The sequence below is a fragment of the Piliocolobus tephrosceles genome, chromosome 3 (assembly GCF_002776525.5).
Source record: "Piliocolobus tephrosceles isolate RC106 chromosome 3, ASM277652v3, whole genome shotgun sequence".
In the NCBI taxonomy this organism is placed as follows: Eukaryota; Metazoa; Chordata; class Mammalia; order Primates; family Cercopithecidae; genus Piliocolobus; species Piliocolobus tephrosceles.
This window is the reverse complement of record NC_045436.1, coordinates 147,162,295-147,187,454: the sequence shown is the minus strand read 5'-3', so window position 1 is coordinate 147,187,454 and position 25,160 is coordinate 147,162,295. Positions and strand designations below refer to the sequence as shown.

General features: G+C 40.0%; 1 protein-coding gene across 3 annotated transcripts in view; it reads left to right on the top strand.

The window, feature by feature from the left end:
• The window catches only part of KLHL5 (kelch like family member 5), a 78,536-nt gene extending 70,223 nt beyond the window's left edge, over positions 1–8,313 (top strand). For all 3 annotated transcript variants that reach the window (XM_023224538.2, XM_023224539.3, XM_023224537.1), the window contains exons 10-11: positions 1,519–1,690; positions 7,028–8,313. In XM_023224538.2, the coding sequence (XP_023080306.1) occupies positions 1,519–1,690; positions 7,028–7,084 (229 nt within the window). In that variant the 3' untranslated portion in view covers positions 7,085–8,313. The remainder of the gene's footprint in view (positions 1–1,518; positions 1,691–7,027) is intronic.
• The last annotated feature ends 16,847 nt before the right edge of the window (positions 8,314–25,160 follow it).

Genomic DNA, 25,160 nt, shown 5'->3' with positions numbered 1-25,160 from the left:
ATTTGGATGGTAGGTCAGGTTCCCATTTCTTATGTTTAGTCTAGTACAAGGAATAGAGAGAATTGAATGGATTTAGGCGGTACAATCAATAGGAGTTTGAACACTCCAAAGCAGAAAGAAATACTGTTCATACAGGAAACTGAAAGGTAGCCATTGTGGCTGGAGAGCAAAGAGTGATGGGGAGGGAATGGCAGGAAAGGAGGCGGAGTGGGCAGGGTGGGTGCAGATCATCTAGACTCCTTGAGGCATTGTTAAGGGTTTTGGATTATAAAGAAAAATAGGAAGTTAATGAGTACCCATGTGTGACAGAGAGTGTGTGTGTGTGTGTGTATGTCTGTTGGATGTGATCAGATTTTTTTTTTAAAGATTAGTTTGATTTATTTTTTAAAGATTAGTTTGATTTATCACGTGACCAAGTGACCATAAGAAGGATAAAAAGTAAAATCAAAGTTTGTTGATGATAATGAGCACTCTCTTAGTCTGTTTCCCATTGCTATAACAGAATACCCAGGACTGAGTAATTTATAAACAAAAGAGGTTTCTTTAGCCCACAGTTCTTCAGACTGGGAAGTTCAAGATTGGGAGGCTGCATCTGACAGGTTCTGGCGAGGGCCTTGTGCTGTGTGATAACATGTTGGAGAATTGGAAGAGCAAGTCAGCATTCAAAAATGCAAAGCAACTTCACTTTATAACAACCTGCTCTTACAGAAACTAATGCATTCACACAAGAACTAACCAAGGAGAAAAACATTAATCCATCTTATCAACCTAATCACCTCTTAAAGGCCACCTCCCAACACTATTACATTGGCAATTAAATTTCAACATGAGTTTTGGGGGGAATGAACCACATTCAAACCATAACAAGTGCTTTGTGTATTGGTGTTGTTTGAGAAAGCAGGAAAGTTACAACTGCATTTCACTTATATTGGGGGGAAAACAATTCAGACCTATGCTCGTTTCATGTTGTAATCCAGGAAAGGAATGTGGAAGTGTTTATATACTTTGCCCTATGAATTATGGACTTGCTGTTTTACTACAGTCAGTGGAAAGCTGTTCATTGATACAAAAGATTTAGGAGCAATATCAGTCATCCTAGCATGATGTATCTGCTCTTAGCTATACAACTGTGGGCAGTTCTAGTTAAGATACCTCATGAAAGGAGCAAGAAAGCCCAAAACTGGACAGCTACAATGATTGAGGCTGTGAGCCATCTTACATAGAGCTTAATGCATTGATTTCCCCAAATTTTCAGTAGGTAATCTAAGGTCTGAAAGCAGTTTTCAGTACTGACCCTAGCTCCTTTTAAGTGTTATACATCTGTTAAGTGGATCTGTTAATATCATACTGTAAGTTAAAGTTGTCAGAAAAATATTGGTATTTTTCTCAAAAATATGTTCAAATGTATTTGATTTACATAGTAGATAATAAGTCAGAAGATAGACTTGAAGAATAAAACTGTTTCTACATAAATATTTTAAGAATAATGTCAGCTCCGGTTCTAAAATTTTCTTTCAGATATGATCCCAAAACAGACATGTGGACTGCAGTAGCATCCATGAGCATCAGCAGAGATGCAGTGGGGGTCTGTTTACTTGGCGATAAGTTATATGCTGTTGGGGGGTATGATGGACAAGCATACCTTAATACCGTGGAGGCTTATGATCCCCAGACAAATGAGTGGACCCAGGTACGGCATTTCATGTTTCATTATTACACTGACTCTCTTTATTAAAACAATTCTTATGGTAAAACAGATCCCCTCAATCTTGTCCAATACTGAAATATATGGCATAAATATGACAATCACCTCTTGATTAAAGATGAGAAAAAAAGGCATTGTTTAATTTTATCACATAATTAAAATCCAGAATTACCTTTGAGATGTAAGTTAATACTCAGAGAAATTATTAATTATCTGCTACCACTTGCATGATGAGGTGTTCTAGCCTGATTAAAGCCGATAGGACTACAGGCAGGCTGTAACAATGGGAGGGGAGACTGGAAAATAAAAACAAGGATAGTAGTCAGAAAACTTTGAACAACTTGCCCATGCATGAGCAGTGATTTTTAAATACTCAACCCATTGATATTTGGGAGCAGATTAAAGTCCTGATAACCTAATGAAGATAGCAACCCTAAATTACACTAAGTAAGAAACCTTATCTGGCAATCTTACTAACAGAAAGAATTTCACCCTTGTGTATTTCTGGGAGGGTCTAGCACTTCTAAGAATGATCTTTTGAGATCTTTGCTTCCATCATCACCAAGAACAGAATCAGGAATTTGTGCTTATGACACCCAATTCAGTACTTGGTACATAAAAGACAATAAATGTTTAGCTGAGCCAAGATTTTATTGTATACGAGGAGCAATGGTAAGTATTGTCAAGAAAACAAAGCTTCTGAGAAGCCCCACGGTCATGTAACCTAAGGTCTTGGGCAGGTAAGATCTACATGTGCAAGGGGAGAATGCACCACACAAGGCAGTGGGTATTTAGTGTCCCGTGGTACAGGCGCCAAGTGATACAGGAGATAAGAGAAAAAAGAAAGTGGTTATGGGGAAAGCTTTAGTGAGAAAGAAGTGGGATTTAAACCAAGCCTTAGTGAATTGATCCAATTCAAAAAGATTGGAAAGAAGAAACTGTGAGAAAATGTGAAAGAAATGTCACCAAAGCAAAATTATGTAAGACATATTGAAGTATGACTGGTTATAAGGATCTATACTTGAGAGGAGGAGGAGTGCTTACTAGAGAGGAAGATTGGGGTCAGAATGGAGATCTGTGAGGCCAAGGTGGGAGGATCACTTGAGGCCAGGAATTCCAGACCAGCATGGGTGACAAAGTGAGATGCTATCTCTACAAAAATTTGTGGGTTTTTTGTCTTGTTTTGTTTGGTTTCTTGGAGATGGAGAAACCAAGATGGAGTCTTGCTCTTGTCGCCCAGGCTGGAGTGCAATGGCACGATCTCAGCTCACTGTAACCTCCACCTCCCGTGTTCAAGTGATTCTCCTGCCTCAGCCTCCCGAGTAGCTGGGATTATAGGTGCCCACCACCACACCTGGCTAATTTTTGTATTAGTAGAGACAGGGTTTTGTCATGTTGGCCAGGCTGGTCTCAAACTCCTGACCTCGTGATCCACCTGCCTCGGCCTCTCAAAGTGCTGGGATTACAGGCATGAGCCACCATGCCCAGCCCAAAAAATTTTGAAAAATTAGCAAGGTGTGGTGGCACGCACCTGTAGTCCATCTACTTGGGAGGCTGAGGCGGAAGATCGCATGAGCTCAGGAGTTGAGGCTGAAGTGAACCATGATCATGACACTGCACTCCAGCCTGGATGACAGAGCAAGACTCTGTCTCTTAAAAATAAATAATCATTTAATAATAATTTTTTTAAAGAATGGGGATGTGTGAAGGCCAAGCTAAAGAGTTTGGTAACAAGAAGCCAGCAGAAACTTTCAACCAAGAGAATGATGCAGTTGGGGTCACGTAGGTTGCGTTAGGGGCAGAGGAAGTGAGGGCTGGATAAAAGGAAAAATATTTAGAGGATTGCTTCAGTTGCAAGCATTCAAGAGATATTGCCAAGTCTTGTTGATCTTCTTTTATATACACACACTTACTGGGTTGAATTGGGAGGTGTGGTCTCTGAAGAAAACAGGAAAGGAATGATGAGAGAAGTTCTCAGAAGACAATGGAATAGAGCATCTAAAGGGAGGAGTAGGAGTTTCAACAGTAGAAGAAAGAATGAAGATTTGTCATTTGTAAAGTTATGGGACTCTCTGAGAATCTGATAGAAGCAGAAGCCAGTACACAGTTTCAAAAGTAAACAGAAGAGGCCAGGCACACAGTGGCTCACACCTGTAATCCCAACACCTCGGGAGGCCGAGGTGGGCGGATCTTTTGAGGCCAGGAGTTCAAGACCAGCCTGGCCGACATGGTGAAACCCCGTCTCTACTAAAAATACAAAAATTAGTGCTCCTATAGTCCCAGCTGAGGCACAAGGCTGAGGCACAAGAATCACTTGAACTCAGGAGGTGGAGGTTGCAGTAAGCCAAGATTGTGCCACTGCACTCCAGCCTGGGTGACAGAGCAAGACTCTGTCCAAAGAAAAAAAAAAGTAAACAGAAGAATAGGGTGTAGGAGCTAGAGAGGCATGCAGTTTTTAAATGATGATGATAGAAAGTGAATATTTATTCAGCACATCTTACAGACCAGGCTCTGTTCTAAGCACTGTAAAGAATTTAATCTTCAACGACCCTATAAGGTTGAGTTCTGGTATTTTCCCACTGTACAGGATGAGGAATCTGACACAAAGGTTAAACAGCTAACCCAAGGCCACATAGCAAATAAATGGTAGAGTTAGAATTTGAGCCAAGGATTTTTTTTTCCACAATAGAGATGACAAGAGGGTAGAGAAAGATTCCAGATACTAGAAAGAAAGAAAGCAAAACTTGAAGGGCACCTTTCTGAGAAAAGGGCAGGAAACAGAACTAGGAGCAAAGACTGCGGAGCGGGTGCAGCGGCTCATGCCTGTAATCCCAGGACTTTGGGAGGCCAAGGCGGGTGAGTCATGTGAGGTCAGGAGTTCAAGACCAGCTTGGCCAACATGGTGAAACCCCATCTCTACTAAAAATACAAAAATTAGCTGGGTATGGTGGTGTGCATCTGTAATCCCAGCTACTTGGGAGGCTGAGGCAGGAGAATCACTTGAACCTGGGAGGTGGAAGTTGCAGTAAGCCAAGATCACGCCATTGCACTCCAACCTGGGTGACGAGAGCAAAACTCCCTCTCAAAAAAAAAAAAAAAAAAAGGCAGACTGGTCACCCTCAGACTAGAAGAAAGATCTTACCCTCCAAGGCTTAGGAAAAGATGAAAATTTGAGTGTAGTGTGAAGAGAAAGATAGAAAAAAAGGACTTAGATTGTGTGGGCTTTATCCTGTTTCTTAAGTGAGATCACTTGATGGAGGGAGGAAGGGATAAGATTGAGAGCTACAAGATTTCATTGGAAATTAGATGATTACCTAGTATCAGCTTCCCACTATGGCAAAAACAGTTGTGAATGACACCCAAGGAGCTCAGAAAGATAAGAATCTCTTTTTCTGACATGTATTTAAGCCCTAAGTCCAGTTATATATATGATTTAAGCCCTATCAGCCAGTTATTTGAGACTTATTATTTATAATTAATACTTTATGCTCAATAACCCCATATCAAAATTTATCATCAGTGTCCACATAGCTATTTTTCTTGCAAGCCACCTCTATTACTATGTTAAAGCACCTAAAAATGTGAACTCATTTTCATAGTATCTGAAAAATGTAAGTTTTCCTGGGCCAGGCATGGTGGCTCACCCCTGTAATCCCAGCACTTTGGGAGGCCGAAGCAGACGGTTTGCCTGAGCTCAGGAGTTCGAGACCAGCCTGGGCAACATGGTAAAACCCTGTCTCTACTAAAATATAAAAAATTAGCTAGGTATGGTGGCATGTGCCAGTAGTCCCAGCTACTCAGGAGGCTGAGGCATGAGAATTGCTTGAACCTGGGAGGTGGAGGTTGCAGTAAGCTGAGATGGCACCATTGCACTCCAGCCTGGGTAAGAGAGCAAGACTCCTTCTCAAAAACAAGCCAAATAAACAAAAAAATTTGAAGTTTTCCTTTCAGATGGACATTTGTATAGGCACTAAAACGAGATGACAAAGTCCTAAGCCACTACCCCCTCACTACCAGCCTTATCTCAAAGCAAGAGGTGATTGCATTGTGTTTAACAAATTCTCTAAGCTACACTTTCTAGCTGGTTGTCATGACAGTGTCAACTATTCACAGTGTAGAGACTAAATGTCTTGGGTGATTTGAGAAGAGCTACTAATTATAAACTGACATTTTGATGTAAAATGATTTGAGGTCAGTTTGATAATGCTATAAATAGATATGGTTTTAAAATAGGTTATTTGATTGTTCCAAGAGACTTACATGGTTCAAAACAACTGATTCAGATGGAGAAATGCTGAGAATTCTCTTATAACTGAAATCTGACCTGTTCTTAAAATCTACTCATTGGTCTACAGGGTCAAACTGATCAGGAAGTCATTTTGGCATTTGACAAAAATACTTTAGTATATACCCTAACATATATAAGTACAAAGCAAACCTTCTTAGTACTTTGCATTACTCACCCCCGCCCCCCAATCCATGTTAACATTTTAACTCTCCTGGGTCAAATGCATAGATTCTTACTGCGTTCAGAGTAATTCTTCAAAAACTATTTTTGTCCACACTTTTATTTCCACTACAAATTACCCAGTGTCTAGAGTTCCTGTTGTTTAAAAAAGAGGTGAAAGATTTAAGAATTGTTCTTTATCCATAAATTTAGATTGTATTCCTTCCTAGCAACCCTCCCCCGACTTCTATCTCACTGTAATAGAGCTCATTCACTGAGTTTGTTCCCACTCCTAGGGGAGTTGGATGGGTAGCATTTATTATTTAGTCTGCTAAAAAGTAGTAGAATGGGTTTAGACTTTTCAGACGTGCACATAGAAGGTAGTCAAAAAATGTGAGGTTACGAGTTCTTCTAGAATAAGCAGATCCCCAGGCATTCAGAGTATTTTGTGTGCTATCTCTGAGACAGCATGGCTGTTAGAGGACCTCTCTAGATAAAACTTCATCTTTCCTCCATATTGGTCACAGTGTTACTGTAAGTGTTCAGCATTTCTTCATATCCATACTGTGCATCATTTTGGCTAAAATAGAGTGTTTCATGTAGATTGATTCTTGAGCTGTTTTTAAAAATCACCTTTAAAGAAGAGTGAATGCTACACAATCATGATATACCCAAAACAACTTAGTCTGTGAAACTTTGCCATGGAGGGTGCTTCTTGGGAAGAGGACCAGGCCAGAAACAGCACTGATACAGCAGGGGCCAGGGCAGCAACCCTTTGCCAACAAGTACAGGCTGCTTCAATATTTCACCAACTGATATAGTAGTGTCGGCATTTTAACCTACAAATCCAATACATATCTCTTTTTCTTTTTCAGGTTGCTCCACTGTGCCTAGGAAGAGCTGGAGCTTGTGTTGTGACTGTAAAATTATAATTTAGTGCTCTGTTTTCTACATGAAGACACCGTCTTCCTTTATTAATTTAGTATAATTATTCTATCAATGGATACATTTTTAGTAAACGTGCATTGTCACAATCCTGGGCACAAAGTGCCTGTTCTCAAAGTGAAGATAGTAAAACAAAGGAGGAAGCAGTGGATGGACCAGGATTAATTCCTTTCATTTCTTAGTAAATTAAAACATGCAGCTGGTGGATTGTGAACACACACTCCTGATGTAATATGTGAGGACAAATGCACTGCCCTGGAACATAACCCAGTGCTAATTGGGGGTTTCACTTATTCAGTCAAGCACATCTTACTCACATCCAGATTTATTTTCCTACAGTGCAGACACACCAGATGAAACTTTAAAATGCTGCTTTTTGTAAGCTTATCATACATGAGTTGCAGTAATTTGTTTGCTTGTTTGTTTAACCACAACCACTGTTTTAATGATACACTAAAGATAACACTATTTAGTTTTTTCAGAAACATCTGCATTATATGTGTGTTGGTTGTGGATTTTGTTTCTAAAATTGGCTTAGTCCAATAAATAAATAAAAGCATTAAGGACTTAAAGCAACAATAACCAAATAAAAACTTGATAGGATCTTTGAAGTCTATTTAAATATTCATTCCATTACATCTAGACTCACGAAGAACTACATGTTACGATGTTAAGTTGAAGTTGAAACATGATGTTTTGCATTAAATTTAAGATATGCAAATTTATGTAGAGAAAATAAATGTTATATACCCTATAATGTTCTTTCACCTAATTAGTATTTAATTATATGGATTTGTTTTATATTATAAAAGATGTTTTGATTTTTGTCTCTTGATATTGACAAAATTGTTTGGATATCCTTATGTTCTCAAGTCTGTATCTGCCTCCCCTGCCTTATTTCTTATGTTTTGCCACAATTAACCCATTGTGCTACTTTGTAATCAAAGTTTATGGGGGAATGGGCTTATTGAATGTCTAAAAACTAAGTTTAAAGTGTTTGTAACTCTAAGTTTTTTACATTTGTAAACTCTAATTACATATGTGAATGTTATTACTCTCAATGAATTGTTATTGTTTGCAAAAATGCACGGGGCAGTAGCATTTTGTGATAAATCCTACAAGATATAAGTCATTGAGATGTCTAAGATGCTTTTTATTTTAACCCCAATTAGTAACCACTTTATGGAAAATATTTGCTAATATTGTTTATTGTGAACTAAGAATCAAAGTTTTTGTATGCATCAATGCACTTAATCCTCACAACAACCTTATGAGGTAGTTCTATTACCTTTTTATAGCTAAGGAGATTGGGGTACAGAGAAGTTAGCCCCAAGGTTATATATCACAAGGAAGTGGCAGAGCAGGGATTCATACAAAGGCCATCTCACTCAGCAGTCTTCACTCTTACTATTCCTACCACTAGGTAGAAAAAGAAAGATTTCAGCCAGGCGCAGTGGCTGATGCCTGTAATCCTAGCACTTTGGGAGGCCGAGGCAGGTGGATCATGAAGTCAGGAGATGGAGACTGTCCTGGCCAACACGGTGAAACTCCGTCTCTACTAAAAAAAAAAAAAAAAAAAAAAAATTATGAACCCGGGAGGCGGAGCTTGCGATAAGCCGAGATCACGCCACTGCACTCCATCCAGCCTGGGCGACAGAGCAAGACTCTATCTTAAAAAAAAAAAAAAAAAAAAAAGATTTCATTTTATGTGAGGAATTATTTATTTTAATTGTTTAAATCTCTTATGGAATTTTACAGATTTTGCTTTAGAAAAGTAGATGCAATATAATATATTTCAAGTTTTATACATATTAGATGAATTGCATGGTATTTTAGGCAACTTAACTATAAACAAATTTATTCATAAAAACAAGCATTGTTGCCAACAATTTAGATGACCTAGATTAAAAAAAACACCAATTGACAAAACAGGCTCAAAAGGAAATAAAAAATCTGAACAGCCCTATAACAAGTAAAGAGATTGAACCACTACTCAAAAATCTCCCAGCAAAGAAAGTCCAGGACTAAATGAGTTTACTGGCAAACTATGCCAAACATATGAAGAAGAATTAACACTAATCCTTCTCGAACTCTCCCAAACAATGGAAGAGAAAGGAGCACCCTGTGACCCATTCTCCAAGGCCATCATTACCTTAGCCAAAGACCTCACAGGGAAACTACAGACCAATATCCCTCATGAATATAGATGCAAAAAAACTTCAAAATACTAGCAGGCCAAATCTAGCAGCTTATTAAAATGATCATACAGCATGACCAAGCAAGATTTATCAAAGAAGTGCAGGGAACATGGTTCTACACACAAACGTCAATCAATGTAATATACCATATTAATAGAATGAAGGGAAAAAACAGCATAATCACCTCAATCGATTAGAAAAAGCATCTGACAAAATCCAACACTTTCACGGTAAAAACACTGCAAACTAGGAAGAAAAGGGAACTTTCTTAATCTGATAAAGACATTCCTAAAAACCTACCGCTAACAACATAATAGCAAAACATTGAAAATTTTCCCCCTAATATCATGAAAATTCCTGGTTTCCCTACTGTTATTCAACATTATACTAGAAGGTCTAGCCAGAGCAATTAGGCAAGAAAAAGAAATAAAATGAATCCCAAATAGGAAGAAGTAAAACTACATTTGCAGTAAACATGGTCCTATATACTAAAAATCCTAAAGAATCCACACAATGATTCCAGCTGATTTTAAAAATTCAGCAATGTTGCAGGTTGCAAGATCAACACACAAAAGTCTAAGAAAAACATGAGAGAAAATTAAAACCATTTATAATAACATGAAAAAGAATAAAATACTTGTGAATAAATTTGACCAAGAAAGTGCAAGACTTGGACACTGAAAAGTACAAAACGTTGCTGAAAGAAATTAAAGAAGACCTAAATAAATGGAAGATATCCTGTGCTGGCAGGTTGGAAGACTTAACATTGTTAAGATGGCATTACTCCCAAAATTAGTCTATAGATTTAATACAATCCCCATTAAAATTCCAGTGACCCTTTTACAGAAACAGAAAAGCTGACCCTAAAATTTTTACGGGATTGCAAGTTACTGAAGGTACTCAAGTTTGTTCAAAACAATCTTGAACAAGAATAAAGGTGAAGGACTTGCATTTTCCAGTTTCAAAATTTACTGCAAAGCTACTTCAATCAAAACAGTCTTGTGCTGGTATAAAAATATATAAAGCAATAGAGTAGAATGGAAAATCCAGAAATAAATTACGTCAATACACTATGGTCAATTGATTTTTTTGACAAGGGTTCCAAGACCACTCAATGAAGAAAGAACAGTGTCTTCAACTAATAGTGCTAAGACAAGTGAATATTCACATGCAAAAGAATGAAGTTGTACCTGTACTTCATACCATATATAAAAATTCAAAATAGATCAAAGACCTAAATGTAAGAGCTAAAACCATAAAACTTTGAGAAGAAAATATAGGAATAAGTCTTCATGACCTTGGATTTGGCCATGATTATTCTTAGATATGGCACCAAAAGCACAAGCAACAACAGCAAAAAAAAAAAGACAAATTGGGCTTCGTCAAAATTAGAAGCTTCTATATATCAAGGGATACTATGACGAAAGTGAAAAGACAACCCACAGAATGGGAAAAAATCTTTGTAAATCTTAAATATCTGCTAAGGAACTAGTATCTAGAATATATAAGGAACTCCTATGCTCAACAAAAAGACAACCCAATTTTAAAATGGGCAAAGAACTTAAATAGACATTTCTCTAATGAAGATACACAAATTGCCGACAAGCACATGGAAAGATGCTTAATGTCATCAGTCATTATGCAGATCAACACCACAGGAAGATACCACTTCACACCTATTAGAATGATGATAATTTTTAAAGAAAATAGACCTAGGATCTAAACCTATAGGAAAAAAATAAATAATAGAGAAAATAAGGGTTAGAGAGGATGTGGAGAAATTGAAAACCTTCATTCATTATTGGTGGGAATGTTAAATGGTATAGCCACTGTGGAAAACAGTTTGGCAGATCCTCAATAAGTTAAAGAATTACCATATGACCCAGCAAGTCCAGTCCTGGGCATATACTGAAAAGAACTGAAACAGGTGTTCAAGCAAAAACTTTCACACAAATATGCATCGCAGTACTAGTCACAGTAGCCAAAAAAGTGGAAACAGCCCAAATGGCCATCGGCTGATGAATGAATAAACAAACGGTGGTATCTACACATGGCACAATAGAATATTGAGCCATAAAGAGAAATGAGGTGCTGATACATGATAAAACATGGATGTTTTAGCACATTTGGCCAAGTGAAAGAAGGCAGACACAAAAGGCAATGTATCACGTGAGTGCATTTATATGAAATATCCAAAATAGGCAAATCCATGGAGACAGAAAGCAGATAAATGGTTGTAAGAGGCTGAGAGAAAGGAGGAGTGGGGAGTGATGCTAAAAAGGAGTTTCCTTCTAGGGTGATGAAAATGTTCTGGAACTACTTATTGGGGATGATTGCACAACATGGTGAAGGTACTCAATGTCACTAATGGTAAATTTCACATACGCTTTACCATAATGTTTTAAAAGCTTTATTAGCTACATTATGTTATGATGCTTAAATGTCATAATAATAGCATTCTGTACGCTTCACTAGGATCAAAACACTGGATTTATATACATCCGGAAGAGAATTTTTTCAATGTAATTTGCAAATAAATTAATTTCTAAAAATCTGACAGAAAGACTCTTAAATCTTAATTTCAACCTAAGAAGGGAGTGAGAAACACTGAGAGCCATGAGGGGAGAGTTCACAGGAACTCCCCCCATCTGGTACATGGCAGGCATTCCACAAATATTTTCTAAAAGTTGAAATAGTTATCTTTTCGTGAACTCTGTAATATTTGGAATTGTTAATAAGTCTTACTCAAAAACAAATATTCAATAAAATGGTATTTAATTTTACTGTGACTAGATAATAAATTCTCATGTAATTTTTTTATTTTTTAACTGGAGTAAAACAAAATCAAATGCCATGAAAAATTATAGGCTACTTACAGCATTTTCATCATTCTGAGTCTTAAAGAACTTGTAAGAACACACCACCTCTCCCATCACAGCCTCTGTCCTCTTTCCTAAGGCGTAGGAGAGTATCGTGTTTATTTTGTATCTTCTCTTGGGGCTGAACAACTCGCAAGCCTCTTGAAGAAAGGCCGTATTGATTGATGTGGGTATTGGCATCATCGCTAGACTTCCCTGCCACCCTCATTTCCCCCAGTCCTGGGTAATTATTTGGGCTAACGAGGTACAATTTAGAGAGCAAACCCAGGGAAGCTCGGGAAGCAAATCTAGTGCCCTGGATCTTTGCCCAGGCTCAAGCTGGGCATTTGACCATTTGACCATATTTCTTCGTGGATAATAAACAATTATGTTTAATTGAGGTATTTTCACATAGTTTTGAGGACAGCAAAAATCACCTGGTGGCCATCAAGCAGACCATTCAGAGGCAAAACTCCTTATCTGAGGAAGTCAGAAGTCATTAGACTGCCCTATTATCTAAAGCCAGCATCTGGTACTAGGCTTCTTTACCAAAAATGTATTTAATATAAGTAATTAGAACTTTTTATACATCTCCAGAATGAATGTGTGTGAAAAGTTACTGTGCAACAGTAACTAACATCAAGGCACCAAAATGTCTACAGATGTAATCATTTACCATGGCCTGTGTAACAAATGTGGTCAAAGTTACCCTTAAGGTCCATAAATACCTTGTTGTTAGTCCATTTTCACACTGCTATAAAGAACTCACACCTGCAATCCCAGCACTTTGGGAGGCTGAGGCGGGGGGATTGCTTGAGCTCAGGAGTTCAAGACCAGCCTGGGCAACATCTTGAGACCCCTGTCTGTACTAAAAATACTAAAATTAGCCCAGAATAGTCCCAGCCACTTGGGAGGCTGAAGTGGGAGAATCATTTCGGCCCAGGAGACGGAGGTTGCAGTGAGCTGACATTGCACCACTGCACTCCAGCCTCGGTGACAGAGACCTTGTGTCAAAAAAAAAAAAAATAGTTCAACTTAAATGAGTACTGATTTTCAGGGAGACGTTCGCCTTCAGGGAAAAAAAGGAAAAACAAAAAGGATGTAGAGTAAATTTGGGGGTTGATTGGTTGATTTTATTTTGAGACAGGGTCTTGCTCTGTCGCCCAGACTGGAGTATAATGGCCTGATCATAGCTCACTACATCCACAACTTCCTGGGCTTAGGCAGCCACCTCAGCCTCAGCCTCAGCCTGTCAGCAGCTGGGACCAGAGACATGCACCACCATGTTTGGCTAATTTTTTTTTTTTTTTTTCTATTTTTATTTTTTGTAGAGACAGGATCTCACATTGTTGCCCAGGCTGGTTTCAGACTCCTGGGGTCAAGCAATCTTCCCGCCTCCTCTTTCCAAAGTGCTGGGATTGTAGGCCTGAGTCACCACACTGACCTGGCACAAATTTTGTGGAAGGAAAGAGGTCCCAGCTTAGTGGTGGCTGGAGTGATGAGGTTAGGGAGAAGCTGTCATTCAGAGCCATCTCTGCAGTGACAAGAATAACTGTGTTGTGTGAGAACTTCAGAGAAGAAAAATGTTGGGTAGTAAGTTTGGCAAAAGCTGACCTACTTATTTCTGATTCCGTATCAGAAACTCAGTAGCAAAGCAGCAGAGAAGGACTGGGAGAGTGAGTTAATCCAATAGAGAATCACTTTACCTCAGAAACTTTCTGATCTAACGCATTGAGCAAAACAGTAGGGAGACGGAGATCCTATACAGTAATAGATGATAAAACAAAGGAGGGGAGAGAATGGTAGTTCCTTAAGGCCACATACTGGGGTATATTTAAGCACTTACCTTTTTATCTATTGTTACACCTTCACATAATTCGCTTCCACTAATTATTCATTGAATATAAATAGGAAATATATTTGGTCTTTGAGGTAAACTATCTCCAAGGTATTGGAGTGTGCGTTTACAGTATCACAGATTCTGAAACACAGAACAGAAAGAATCTTTGCGGCTTCCTTGTTCACATGTTGGTGGGGGTGGACTAGGAGAGTGGACTAGGGTGGAAAACCTGGGCATGGAAGAGGGAAAGCCGGGATACCTTCAGAAAGTAGTGAGCGGCCCAGGCTGACTGCAGCATGGAACATGTGCAGAGGGATGGAGGGAACTGTCTGCCAATTTACTGTTTTTAAAATTAATTTTATCGTTAAAGTTTGTAATTCATTGTTTCAAATTTAAAATGCCAGCCATTCAGTGCTGGGATAAAGACTGCTAGCAGAATAAATAAAATAATAATAAAACTAATTTTTAAAATGCCAGTCATGCCTTCTGTCTGTACCTGACTAATATTATGGATGCTAGATGCAGTGGCCCACGCCTGTAATCCCAGCACTTTGGGAGGCCACGGCAGGAGGATCACTTGAGGCCAGGAGTTCAAGACCAGCCTGGAAACACAGGGAGATCCCCGTCTCTACAAATACTTTTTAAAAAATTAGCCGGGCGTGATGGTGTGCACCTGTGGTCCCAGCTACTCAGGAGGCAGAGACAGGAGGATTGCCCGAGCCTGATAAGTCAAGGCTGCAGTGAGCTGTGATCAGCCTGGGTGACACGAGTGAGACCTTGCCTCAAAAAATAAAAAGTAAAATAAAATATATGGAGACATAGCAGCTGGTCATAAAACTGCAAAAGATGCAATCAGCAAGCAGGCCCCCATACACTCAGTCTACCTGCTCCTCCCTCCCGACCTTGTTTAAGTAGCCATACGGACTGCTTCCAGCTAAAATACATTAATACATTAACTAAGCAGTCTATTTTCTCTTCTCCCAGCAATATTACAACATATTTTCTTGAAAAAAAGAATTACAACTTTTTTTTTTTTTTGAAATGGAGTCTCGCTCTGTTGTCCAGGCTGAAGTGCAGTGGTGCGATCTCGGCTCACTGCAAGTTCTGCCTCCTGGGTTCAAGTGATTCTCCTGCCTCAGCCTCCTCAGTAGCTGGGATTACAGGTGTGTGCCACTACATCTGGCTAATTTTTTTGCATTTTCAGTAAAGACAGGGTTTCACCATGTTGGTCAGGCTGGTCTCAAACTCCTGATCTTGTGATCTGCCCACCTTGGCCTCCCAAAGTGCTGGGATTACAGGCGTGAGACACTGTGCCTGGCCTCAATTTTTATTTTAGAGTTAGGGGGATACAAGTGTAGGTTTATTACATGGGTATATTGTGTGATGCTGAGGTTTTGGGTACGGATGATCCTGTCACTTAGGTGGTGAGCACAGTACCCAAAAGGTAGTTTTTCAGCCCACAGCCCCTACCTACCTCCCTTCCCTCTCTGGGAGTCCCCAGTGTCTATTGTTCCATCTTTATGTCCTTCATAACAGATTTTCAAATGCTATTGATATTTTACTCAATATTTGGGTTGTGGAGGAATTTTATAATTTATCTTCACGATGAGAAGTCCTTCACGATGAGAAATGTCATTGCAAAGATTGTACCAGATGATTGCTCAGATCCCTTCCAGCTCCAGTATTCACTAAGGTAGGTTGAATATCATATGACTGTCTCTTGGGAACCCACTCAGCAACTATAACATCTTTGAATGTGAATCCCAGCCAGAACCTGGAATGCCACAGGAGTTGTTACCCCATTGCTTGAACTACAGTCCAGTGATTCTCAACTACAGTGTCATGGTAGGATTACTTGAAGAAATTTTAAAATACATAGATGCCTGCACTTCACTCCAGGTGTGACATCTTGGGATGTCAATCCCAGCCAGAACCCAGGTGATTCTAATGTGCGGCCACATTTAGGAGGATGACCAGGCCCCATTCCACACAATGGTGCCTTAGGCTCCTCGCATACTGCGTCCCTGACTTACCAACTTCTTCATATCTGGGCCCTTTGTGTTATTCCATGAGCAAACTTTTCCAGCACCCTCAGGCACGTTTACAAGAGCCATTCATTTACATAAATATGAGATTACAAATCATTCTTTTTTTTATTATTATTTTTTGAGACAAGGTCTCACTCTGTCTCCCAGGCTGGAGCTTAATGGTGTGATCTCGGCTCACAGCAACCTCCGTATCCTGGGCTCAAGCAATCCTCCTGCCTCAGCCTCCCAAGTACCTGGGACTATATACAGGCAGGTGCTACCATGCTTGGCTAATTTTTGTATTTTTTTTTTGTCGAGTCGGGGTATCACCATGTTGGCCAGGCTGGTCAAGAACTCCTGGCCTCAAGAGATCTGCCTGCCTCGGCCTCCCAAAGTGCTAGGATTACAGGTGTGAGCCACCTAAAGTTCCCTGAAGACAACTAGTAGGTACTTTACTAGTTTTATTAAGCCAGTGCAAGATATACAATTTAATTTATTTTAAAACATCATACCATGTGGAGGTTTCTATTAATTTAGTTGAGCTTTCCCAAATTATACCAAATCAGTGATGCTGACAAATAATAGTATTTTTGTAAAAGAAATTGAATATTTTAATCAAAGTTACTTAAAGAGATATTTGTGAGAGTCTAAAATGGATCGTAGCTTTTAAAGCCATGAACAACTCAGCAGATATTGGTTTCTGGGCACCATGTTTGAGTAGATTATTCAGAAGAATCATCCTGCTTAAAACAACCACAAATTCAGAATGAAACATAAAATATGTTGTCTTTAAAGCATTAAAGCACAGACAAAATTTTCAGGATTAAGAGGACAAAAATCTCAGTGAAAGCCAGCCGGGTGCAGTGGCTCATGCCTGTAATCCTAGCACTTTGGGAGGCCCAGGCAGGATCGCTTGAGCCCAGGAGTTTGAGACAAGCCTGGGGCAACATAGTGAGACCTGTCTCTACAAAAAACACAAAAATTAGCCAGGTGTGGTGGTGCATGCTTGTAGTCTCAGCTACTTAGGAGGCTGAGGTGAGAAGACTGCTTGAGCCTGGGAAGTTGAGGCTCCAGTGAGCCAAGATCACACCATTGCACTGCAGCCTGGGTGATAGAGCAAGACTCTGTCTCAAAAAAAAAAACAAAAAAAAAAAAACACTCCAAGTGAAAGGAGAGAAGACATGGAAAAATAAGCAGAGAACTGAAGCTCTTTTGCCCCAAGGGCATTTGCCAAACTCTCAAAAATTCCCCTTCGGTTCTGCTGACCTCCCAGGGGATGGGATAGAGAACTCGAAACCTAGGACCTGTCCAAGGTGGGAAGATCCTCCTTCTACATAGCTGGGACCTGTAAGTACTACAGCTTCGAAGGTAAGGACAAACCGGAAGAACACCTACCTCACTCCCCATTATCAGGAGAATACAAAAAAGGAAAGAAATCCATTGGAATGTCTAGGAAGATGTGACCAGAAACCAGTCTCTCTGGAAAGTTGCAGCCCAGATTCACTTTACTTGGGAAAAAGAATCCAAATAACGCTATTTATTTAAAGAAAATCTTCCCACAAAGAAAACTCTAAAACTGGGCGTGTTGGCTCACTCTTACAATCCCAGCACTTTGGAAAGCTGAGGCGGGTGAATCGCTTGAGCTCACAAGTTCGAGTCTAGGCAAAATGGCAAAACCCCATCTATACAAAAAATAAAAAAATTGGCCAGGTGTCGTGGTGCACACCTGTAGTCCCAGTTACTTGGAAAGCTGAGTTGGGAGGATCACTTGAGCCCAGGAGGCAGAGGCTGCAGTGAGCCGAGATCACCCCACTTCACTCCAGCCTGGGCGACAGAGTGAGACGTCATCTCAAAAAAAAAAAATAAAGAAAGGAAAAGAAACGAAAACTCTAGGCCTTGATATTTTCATTGGCATTTTCCACCAGTCAAGGAAGACTATCTTTCTGAAATGTATTTAAGCAGAATAATGAATGCCCAGAAAATTAAGCACAGAAAACATCACAAGGGAAACGCCCTAGCTACACAATTTCAGCGCAACATTTGTCATTCATGTTACCTCCAACAATGCTAAAACATGTTCATTTCATTACACTAAGCAATTCTATAATTACTCAATATGGTGAAAGACTTTCTTCTCTATTTCTGTCTAGTCTTTCATATTGCTCATGAGATTGACTGCCATTACTATAGTGTGTTAAATAATGGTTCAGCATTTCAGAAAGTATTGTAATACCTAAAAATATTAAACGATAGTCTATTCAGAGGAATCAAAACCACAGTACATCCACATATGCATACTGGTGACAAGGCATCTGACCATAATAAAATAATAACTTAATATTATATATTTTAATAGTCATAATTTTAAAATTATTCTCTCTTATTGGTAATAAAAATTATTCAGGTCAAAATTTCTTTGGCTTATCCAGCAGATGTTTTAGATTATATCAAAGTGTTAAAAATTATGCTAACTTACGATTCTTGGTTGTTTGCTGATACTGCATAGTTAATGCTATTGAGCACATTGTCATTTTTTCAACTATTTCCATTGTGCTTTAAGATTTGAGCTAAAGACTTTTTTGAACTGAATTATCTACATTCATATAATAACCTGTGGGTACAGAATCCCAGGGAGCCAGGTGACTATTCAATGAAAGTTCATGATAAAATGTGACAAGTATTATTGGAATAAGGAATATACTTAAAATTAAGGGTCTCATCTGTATGACTCATACCTGTAATCCAAGTGCTTCGGGAGGCTGAGGCAGGAGGATTGCTTGAGACCAGGAGTTCAAAACCAGCCTAGATAACATAGCAAGACCCCATTTCTTAAATAAAAAAGAAAAAAAAGTTTTTAATTAAAAAAAAAAGATTTTTATCTGTAGTAAGGCAAAGTTTCCCAAACAAATACATATTTAAATGAGCACCTTTCTGAAGGACAAAGAGAGAGAAAAATGCCCAATATAAGATTATACCTCAGCTTTGCAGGCCAAAAGACCTAAAATCTATAGCTCTGTAGTCAGCAAACTACAGCCCACAGGCCAACTCTGTCTGCTATTTGTTGTTATAAATAAAGTTTTATAGGAACACAGACATGCTCATTTGTTGATGTCTGTAGCAGCTTTCATGTTATGACAACAACGTTGAATAGCTGTGACAGATACACTGTATCTTTTTCTTAGCATTTACAGAAAACATTTCCAACCCGTGCATGGGGGATCATTCTTCCATCACCTAGAATATGAGGCCTCTGAGAGGAGGATAATGAGGGGAAAAAACTACAAAGAAAATGGTAGCAAATACAAAGAAAATGGTAAGCCAAGGTAAAGCTTCCAATGATAAGAAAGTAATTGCAAGAAGAGCCCACGAGGTGAAAGACTGAGGAATGTGACCTGAACTCCACATGTCAGGGTCACTCTGAGAAAGTCTCTAAGAGTCTCTGAGAAAGTTTGATCTGGGTCTGAAAACAATTAGGGAATATCTTAGCTGTGGAGGCACTGAAGTGAAATTGAGTTAAAAATTCAAGTTTTATTAAATTGCTTTAGACTTGTTCATTGGATTATTTTAACACAGGGAGGCTGAGTCAGCTTGATTATGTGACAAACACTGTGCTAAGCATTTCATATGTATGTTAACTCATTTAATTTTTACAACAGCTGTATGAAGTAGGCATGACTATTCCCAGTTAATGATATGGAAACTAGCCAGTAAATGTCAGAGTCAAATTTCAAAACCAACCAGATCTGTATGACCTTAGAGTCTTTTAAAAACTCTTTGCAAGATTGCTACATGGAGGTGAGTTTAAGCTGTCTACATTACACAGGATGATACATACTTGATGCCAAGATATGTCCTCACCACATCTGTGCTACATTTTAAGTTTTTACTTTTAGTGAGTAGAAACAGGCTATATAATTCTGCCTATTGTGTGCATGAATGGATACACACAGAGAGAGCTTTCATAAGTGCCTTTCTATTTTCTTTTTAAATATGTTCTATGAAAGGACAAAATAAGGGCATTTTAGAAAGCATGGCATAGTTAATGACTTGGGGCAGAGGGCTGTTGCTGTCAATAGAGCAGAGAGCAGGGATGCTGAGTTGAGCAGTCATGAATGGAAATGAGAGGATGAGCCATTAGCAGGAAGTCATAAACCCATTATTAGAAGTTTCATGTCATTGAAGGCAGCCAAATGCTTTGCAATTCTAGGGACTATGCATAGCTACCTAAGGAGGATGTGTCTGCTGCTGTGATGTATCAGACCGGGTCCAGTCGGGAGACAGAAACCACATGGTCATCTGAACAGGGAAGATTTTAAATAAATAATCACGTCCCATAACAGAGAACTGGACTCAGAAAGGATTGGCTAGTTATCAGGATCTGAAATTTGCTTTTGCCCTACTGGAGCTAATAAGCTGACCTGTTATGGTTTCATGGATGCTGGCAGAAGACATCCAGAGGTTGAAGAAAAAGGATTTTATTACTGAAGGCACAGAAAGCAGTAGGAATATCGTGTTGGGTTCACTTCCCTGTGCCCTTCAATTCCCCAGGAACAAGACAGAGGATTCCAGGTGGGAATCCACAGAGCTTGGGAACTCCATTGCTTTTATAGTAAGTGGTAGGCTCTCCTGCTCTTTGTCCTCGAGATTTCTCGCTGCAAACACAACTCTGAGAAATGGCCCAGGTAAAGAGTAGTGGGCGGGGACGCTCAGAACCCGCAGCAGATTGCCTCTCCCCTTCCTTCTGCAATGTCTCCAGCACCCTCTACCGACAAAATTTAGCACCGTGCAGGCTGGCGAAGGAGAAAAGGGCTCATGTCCACTGAACCCAGGAGGTAGAGGTTGCAGTGAGCAGAGATCATGTCATTGCACTCCAGCCTGGGTGACAGAGAAACACTTAGTAAAAAAAAAAAAAAAAAAAAAAGTGTGTGTTTATATATATTATTAAGGAAGGGAAATGATTTTTTAAAAATAAACTTTAAATTACTTAAATACTATCTATGTTTTGAGTAGATTTTTTTCATGCCTTTTAGCTACCTTAGCTCTGAGAATATAGTGGCGATCTCACACACACACACACACACACACACACACACACACACACACACATACATGTGTTAGAATGAATTGAATCACTGTCCCTTTTCTTCCCTGTTTTTGGACCATATCATAATTCAGCGGTGTCTGGTACTGCTGATAAACATATATGCCAGTTTGTTTTTTGAGACGGAGTTTTGCTCTTGTAGCCCAGGCTGGAGTGCAATGGCTTGACCTCAGCTCACTGTAACCTCCGCCCCCAAGGTTCAAGCGATTCTCCTGCCTCAGCTTCCCAAGTAGCTGGGATTACAGGCGCCCACCACCAGGCACAGCTAATTTTTGTATTTTTAGTAGAGACGGTGTTTCACCACCTTGGCCGGGCTGGCCTCAAACTCCTGACCTCAGGTGATCTGCCTGCCTCCGCCTCCCAAAGTGCTGGGATTATAGGCGTGAGCCACCATACCCAGCCCCTTCCTTCATAATTCAGTCGTAAAGCTATTAGGTAGATTATAGGAAGGATGGCATCCACAGTGGTGTTGAGAGGACTCACAGTGACCCAATGTGGGATAATGGAGTACAAGCAGGGTGAGGAGCATGGGCGAAGGGGGGTGGCCTGGCACAGGGTCTCAGACCCCCATCAGAGTAAGGACAGCATCCACACAGCACGGCAGCCTGGCCCGGCTGTCAGAGCCTGAGCAGGATGAGGGAGATATCCACAGCTGAGAACAGCCCAGCACCTGGGGGAGTAGAGTCTGGGCATGATGGGGAAGGTGCCTGTCCAGGGGATAGCCCGCGGTGGCGAGTGAGCCAGGGCCCAGGAGGGAGAGGACAGCACCCCGGTGCATGGTGTGGGCCTTCAGAGCCCAAGCAGTGCGAGGAGGCCATCCGTGAGGGAGAACAGCCTGGAAAAGGAAGTGAGAGCCCAAGCAGGAAAACGTGGGCCTCTGGGCCGGCGTGGGTGTGGTAGCAGAAATTGGAGATTGTTTCCATAGAAGATTGATCAAACTGGTAATTACCTTAAGGAAAATGAAAGACAAGGTTTTCATTGTTGGAAAAGGAAGTGACAAATACAGAAGAGGAAAAAACAAGGATGATCCCTGTGGCGTTGAATTGGAATTCGGCATATTGTTGTAAACTCCTGGTTTTCAAGATAGAGAGAGATACTAGATAAATAAATACATATGCAAATGTGTATGTGTGTGTGTGTGTGTGTGTGTAGAAAGATAGGTATATAGACCAACAAATATTCCCTAACTCTGAACTGAGCCAGCCTGAGAATAGCAATGAATACACCTTATGTCCAGGTCTTAGCTTCTAAATGCCACTTTTTACAAAAAAAAAAAAAAAAAAAAATCTTCACTTTGGGAGGCCAAAGTGGGGAGGATCGCTTGAGCCCAGGAGTTTGAGAGCATCCTGGGCAATATAGTGAGTCCCTGTCTCTACAAAAAAATTAATAAAAAATTACCTGGGCATGATGGTGGTGCACCCCTGCAGTCTCAGCTACTTGGGAGGCTGAGGTGGGAGGACTGAGCCCAGGAGGTCAAGGCTGCAATGAGCCATGATCACGTGGCAGCACTTCAGCCTGGGTGATGGAATGAGACCCTGTCTCAAACAAAAACAAACAAACAAAGAATAAAACATCTTGGAGAAGTGGCTGATTCCAGAGCTGGGGCATGGAAAATACAAGGTGAACTGGGAACATCTTACCATCTAACCAAAAAACAAGGTTATGCTCAAAGACTGCTGAAGATATGTGTGAAAGACATTGTGGCCCAGTTGGATGGGCTTCCACTGGCCAAACAGGAGATAATTTAAGCATAAAAATAAATAAGATCTAATATCCAGCATCTATATGGAACTTAAGCAAATTTACAAGAAAAAAACAACTCCATTAAAAAGTGGGCAAAGGACAAGAACAGACACTTCTCAAAAGAAGACATACATGCAGCCAAGAATCACATGAAAAAAAAAACTCAGCATCACTGATCATTACAGAAAAGCAAATCAAAACCACAATGAGATACCATCTCACACCAGACTATTATTAAAAAGTCAAAGAATAACAGATGCTGGCAAGGTTGTAGAGAAAAAGGAACACTTACACACTGTTGGTGGGAGTGTAAATTACTTCAGCCATTGTGGAAGACGGTGTGGCAATACCTCAGAGACCTAAACACAGAAATACTATTCAACCCAGCAATCCCATTACTGGGTATATACTCGAAGGAATAGAAACCATTCTGTTATAAAGACACATGCATGTGTATGTTCATCACAGCACTATTCACAATAGTAAAGACATGAAATCACCCTAAATGCCCATCAATGATAGACTGAATAAATAAAATGTAGTACATGCACACCATGGAATACTATACAGCCATGAAAAAGAATGAGATCATGTCCTTTGCAGGGACATGGGTAGAGCTGGAGGCCATTATTCTTAGCAAACTAACACAGGAACAGAAAACCAAATACTGCATGTTCTCACTTATAAGTAGGAGCTAAATGACGAGAACTCATGGACACATAGAAGGGAACAACATACACTGGGGCCTAATGGAGGGTAGAGGGTGAGAGGAGGGAGAGGATCAGGAAAAATAACTAATGAGTACTAGGCTTAATACCTGGGTGATGAATTAATCTGTACAAGAAACCTCCATGACACAAGTTTACCTATGTCACAAACCTGCACATGTACCCCTGAACTTAAAATAAGTTTAAAAAATTAAAGTAAAAAATGAGAGTCATGAACTATAACCATTTGAATAAAATAGGAACACATATAAATATAAATAAAATAAATACATAGATTGGAAGTTTGATGAGGAACAAGATGTTTACATGGTTTTAAAGTAGCTCCCCCCAAATATTTACTTTTTTCAAAGGTCAGAGAGTAACTTTCAGTTGAGAAGCCTTGCAGACATCACCTTAATTAAGTGATCAAACTGTACACCATCGGCCGGGCACAGTGGCTCATGCCTATAATCCCAGCACTTTCGGAGGCCGAGGCAGGTGGATCACCTGAGGTCAGGAATTTGAGACCAGCCTGCCCAACATGGTGAAACCCCCTCTCTACTAAAAATACAAAAATTAGCCAGGCATGGCGGCAGGTGCCTGTAATCCCAGCTACTTGGGAGGCTGAGGCAGGAGAATCACTTGAATCCAGGAGGCGGAGGTTGCAGTGAGCTGAGATCATGCCACTGCACTCCAGCCTGGGCAATAAGAGTGACACTCCATCTCAAAAAAAAAAAAAAAAAAAATGCTCCTCATCAATAATGGGGCAAATGAAAATCTTGCCTAAACTATGGAGATAGTAAAAAGATTGGTGGACACTAGAGGTTAGGGGAGAGGGAAGGATGAACAGACAGAGCACAGGGTTTTTTCAGGGCAGTGAAACTATTCTGTATGACACTATAATTATGGGCACGTCATTATGCATTTGTCCAAACTCATAGAATGCACCACACCAAGACTGGACCCTAATGTAAACTGTGGACTTTAGGTGATGATGTGTCAATGTGGGCCTCAGTTGTAACAAATGTAGCACTCTGGTGGGGGATGTTGATAATAGGGAAGGCTATGCATGTGTAAGGCAGGGGATGTATGTGAACTCTGTACCTTCTGCTCAATTTTGCTGTGAACCTAAAAAACACAATCTATTTCTTGAAAAAATCTTACCCCACGTGATAGGATGCAATGAGAACACAGTATCACCTCTGTGATGTTCCTGCCAGATGCATAATCTGGATCTAATCATAATAAAACATCAGACAAACTAAAATGGCAGGTCATCCTACAGAATAGCTAGCTTGGAACTTTCCAATGTGCTAAGGGATGAGATTTGAGGAAAGACTAACTGTACTAGATTGAAGAAAAAAGAGACATGAGGCGTGGTGGCTCACACCTGCAATCCCAGCACTTTGGGAGGACAAAGCAGGTGGATTACTTGAGCTCAGGAGTTCGAGACCAGCCTGGCCAACACGGCAAAACTCCATCTCTAAAAAATATACAAAAATTAGCAAGGTGTGGTGGTGCATGCCTGTATTCCCAGCTACTTGGGGGGGGCTGAGGCAGAAGGATTGCTTGAACCCAGGAGGTCGAGG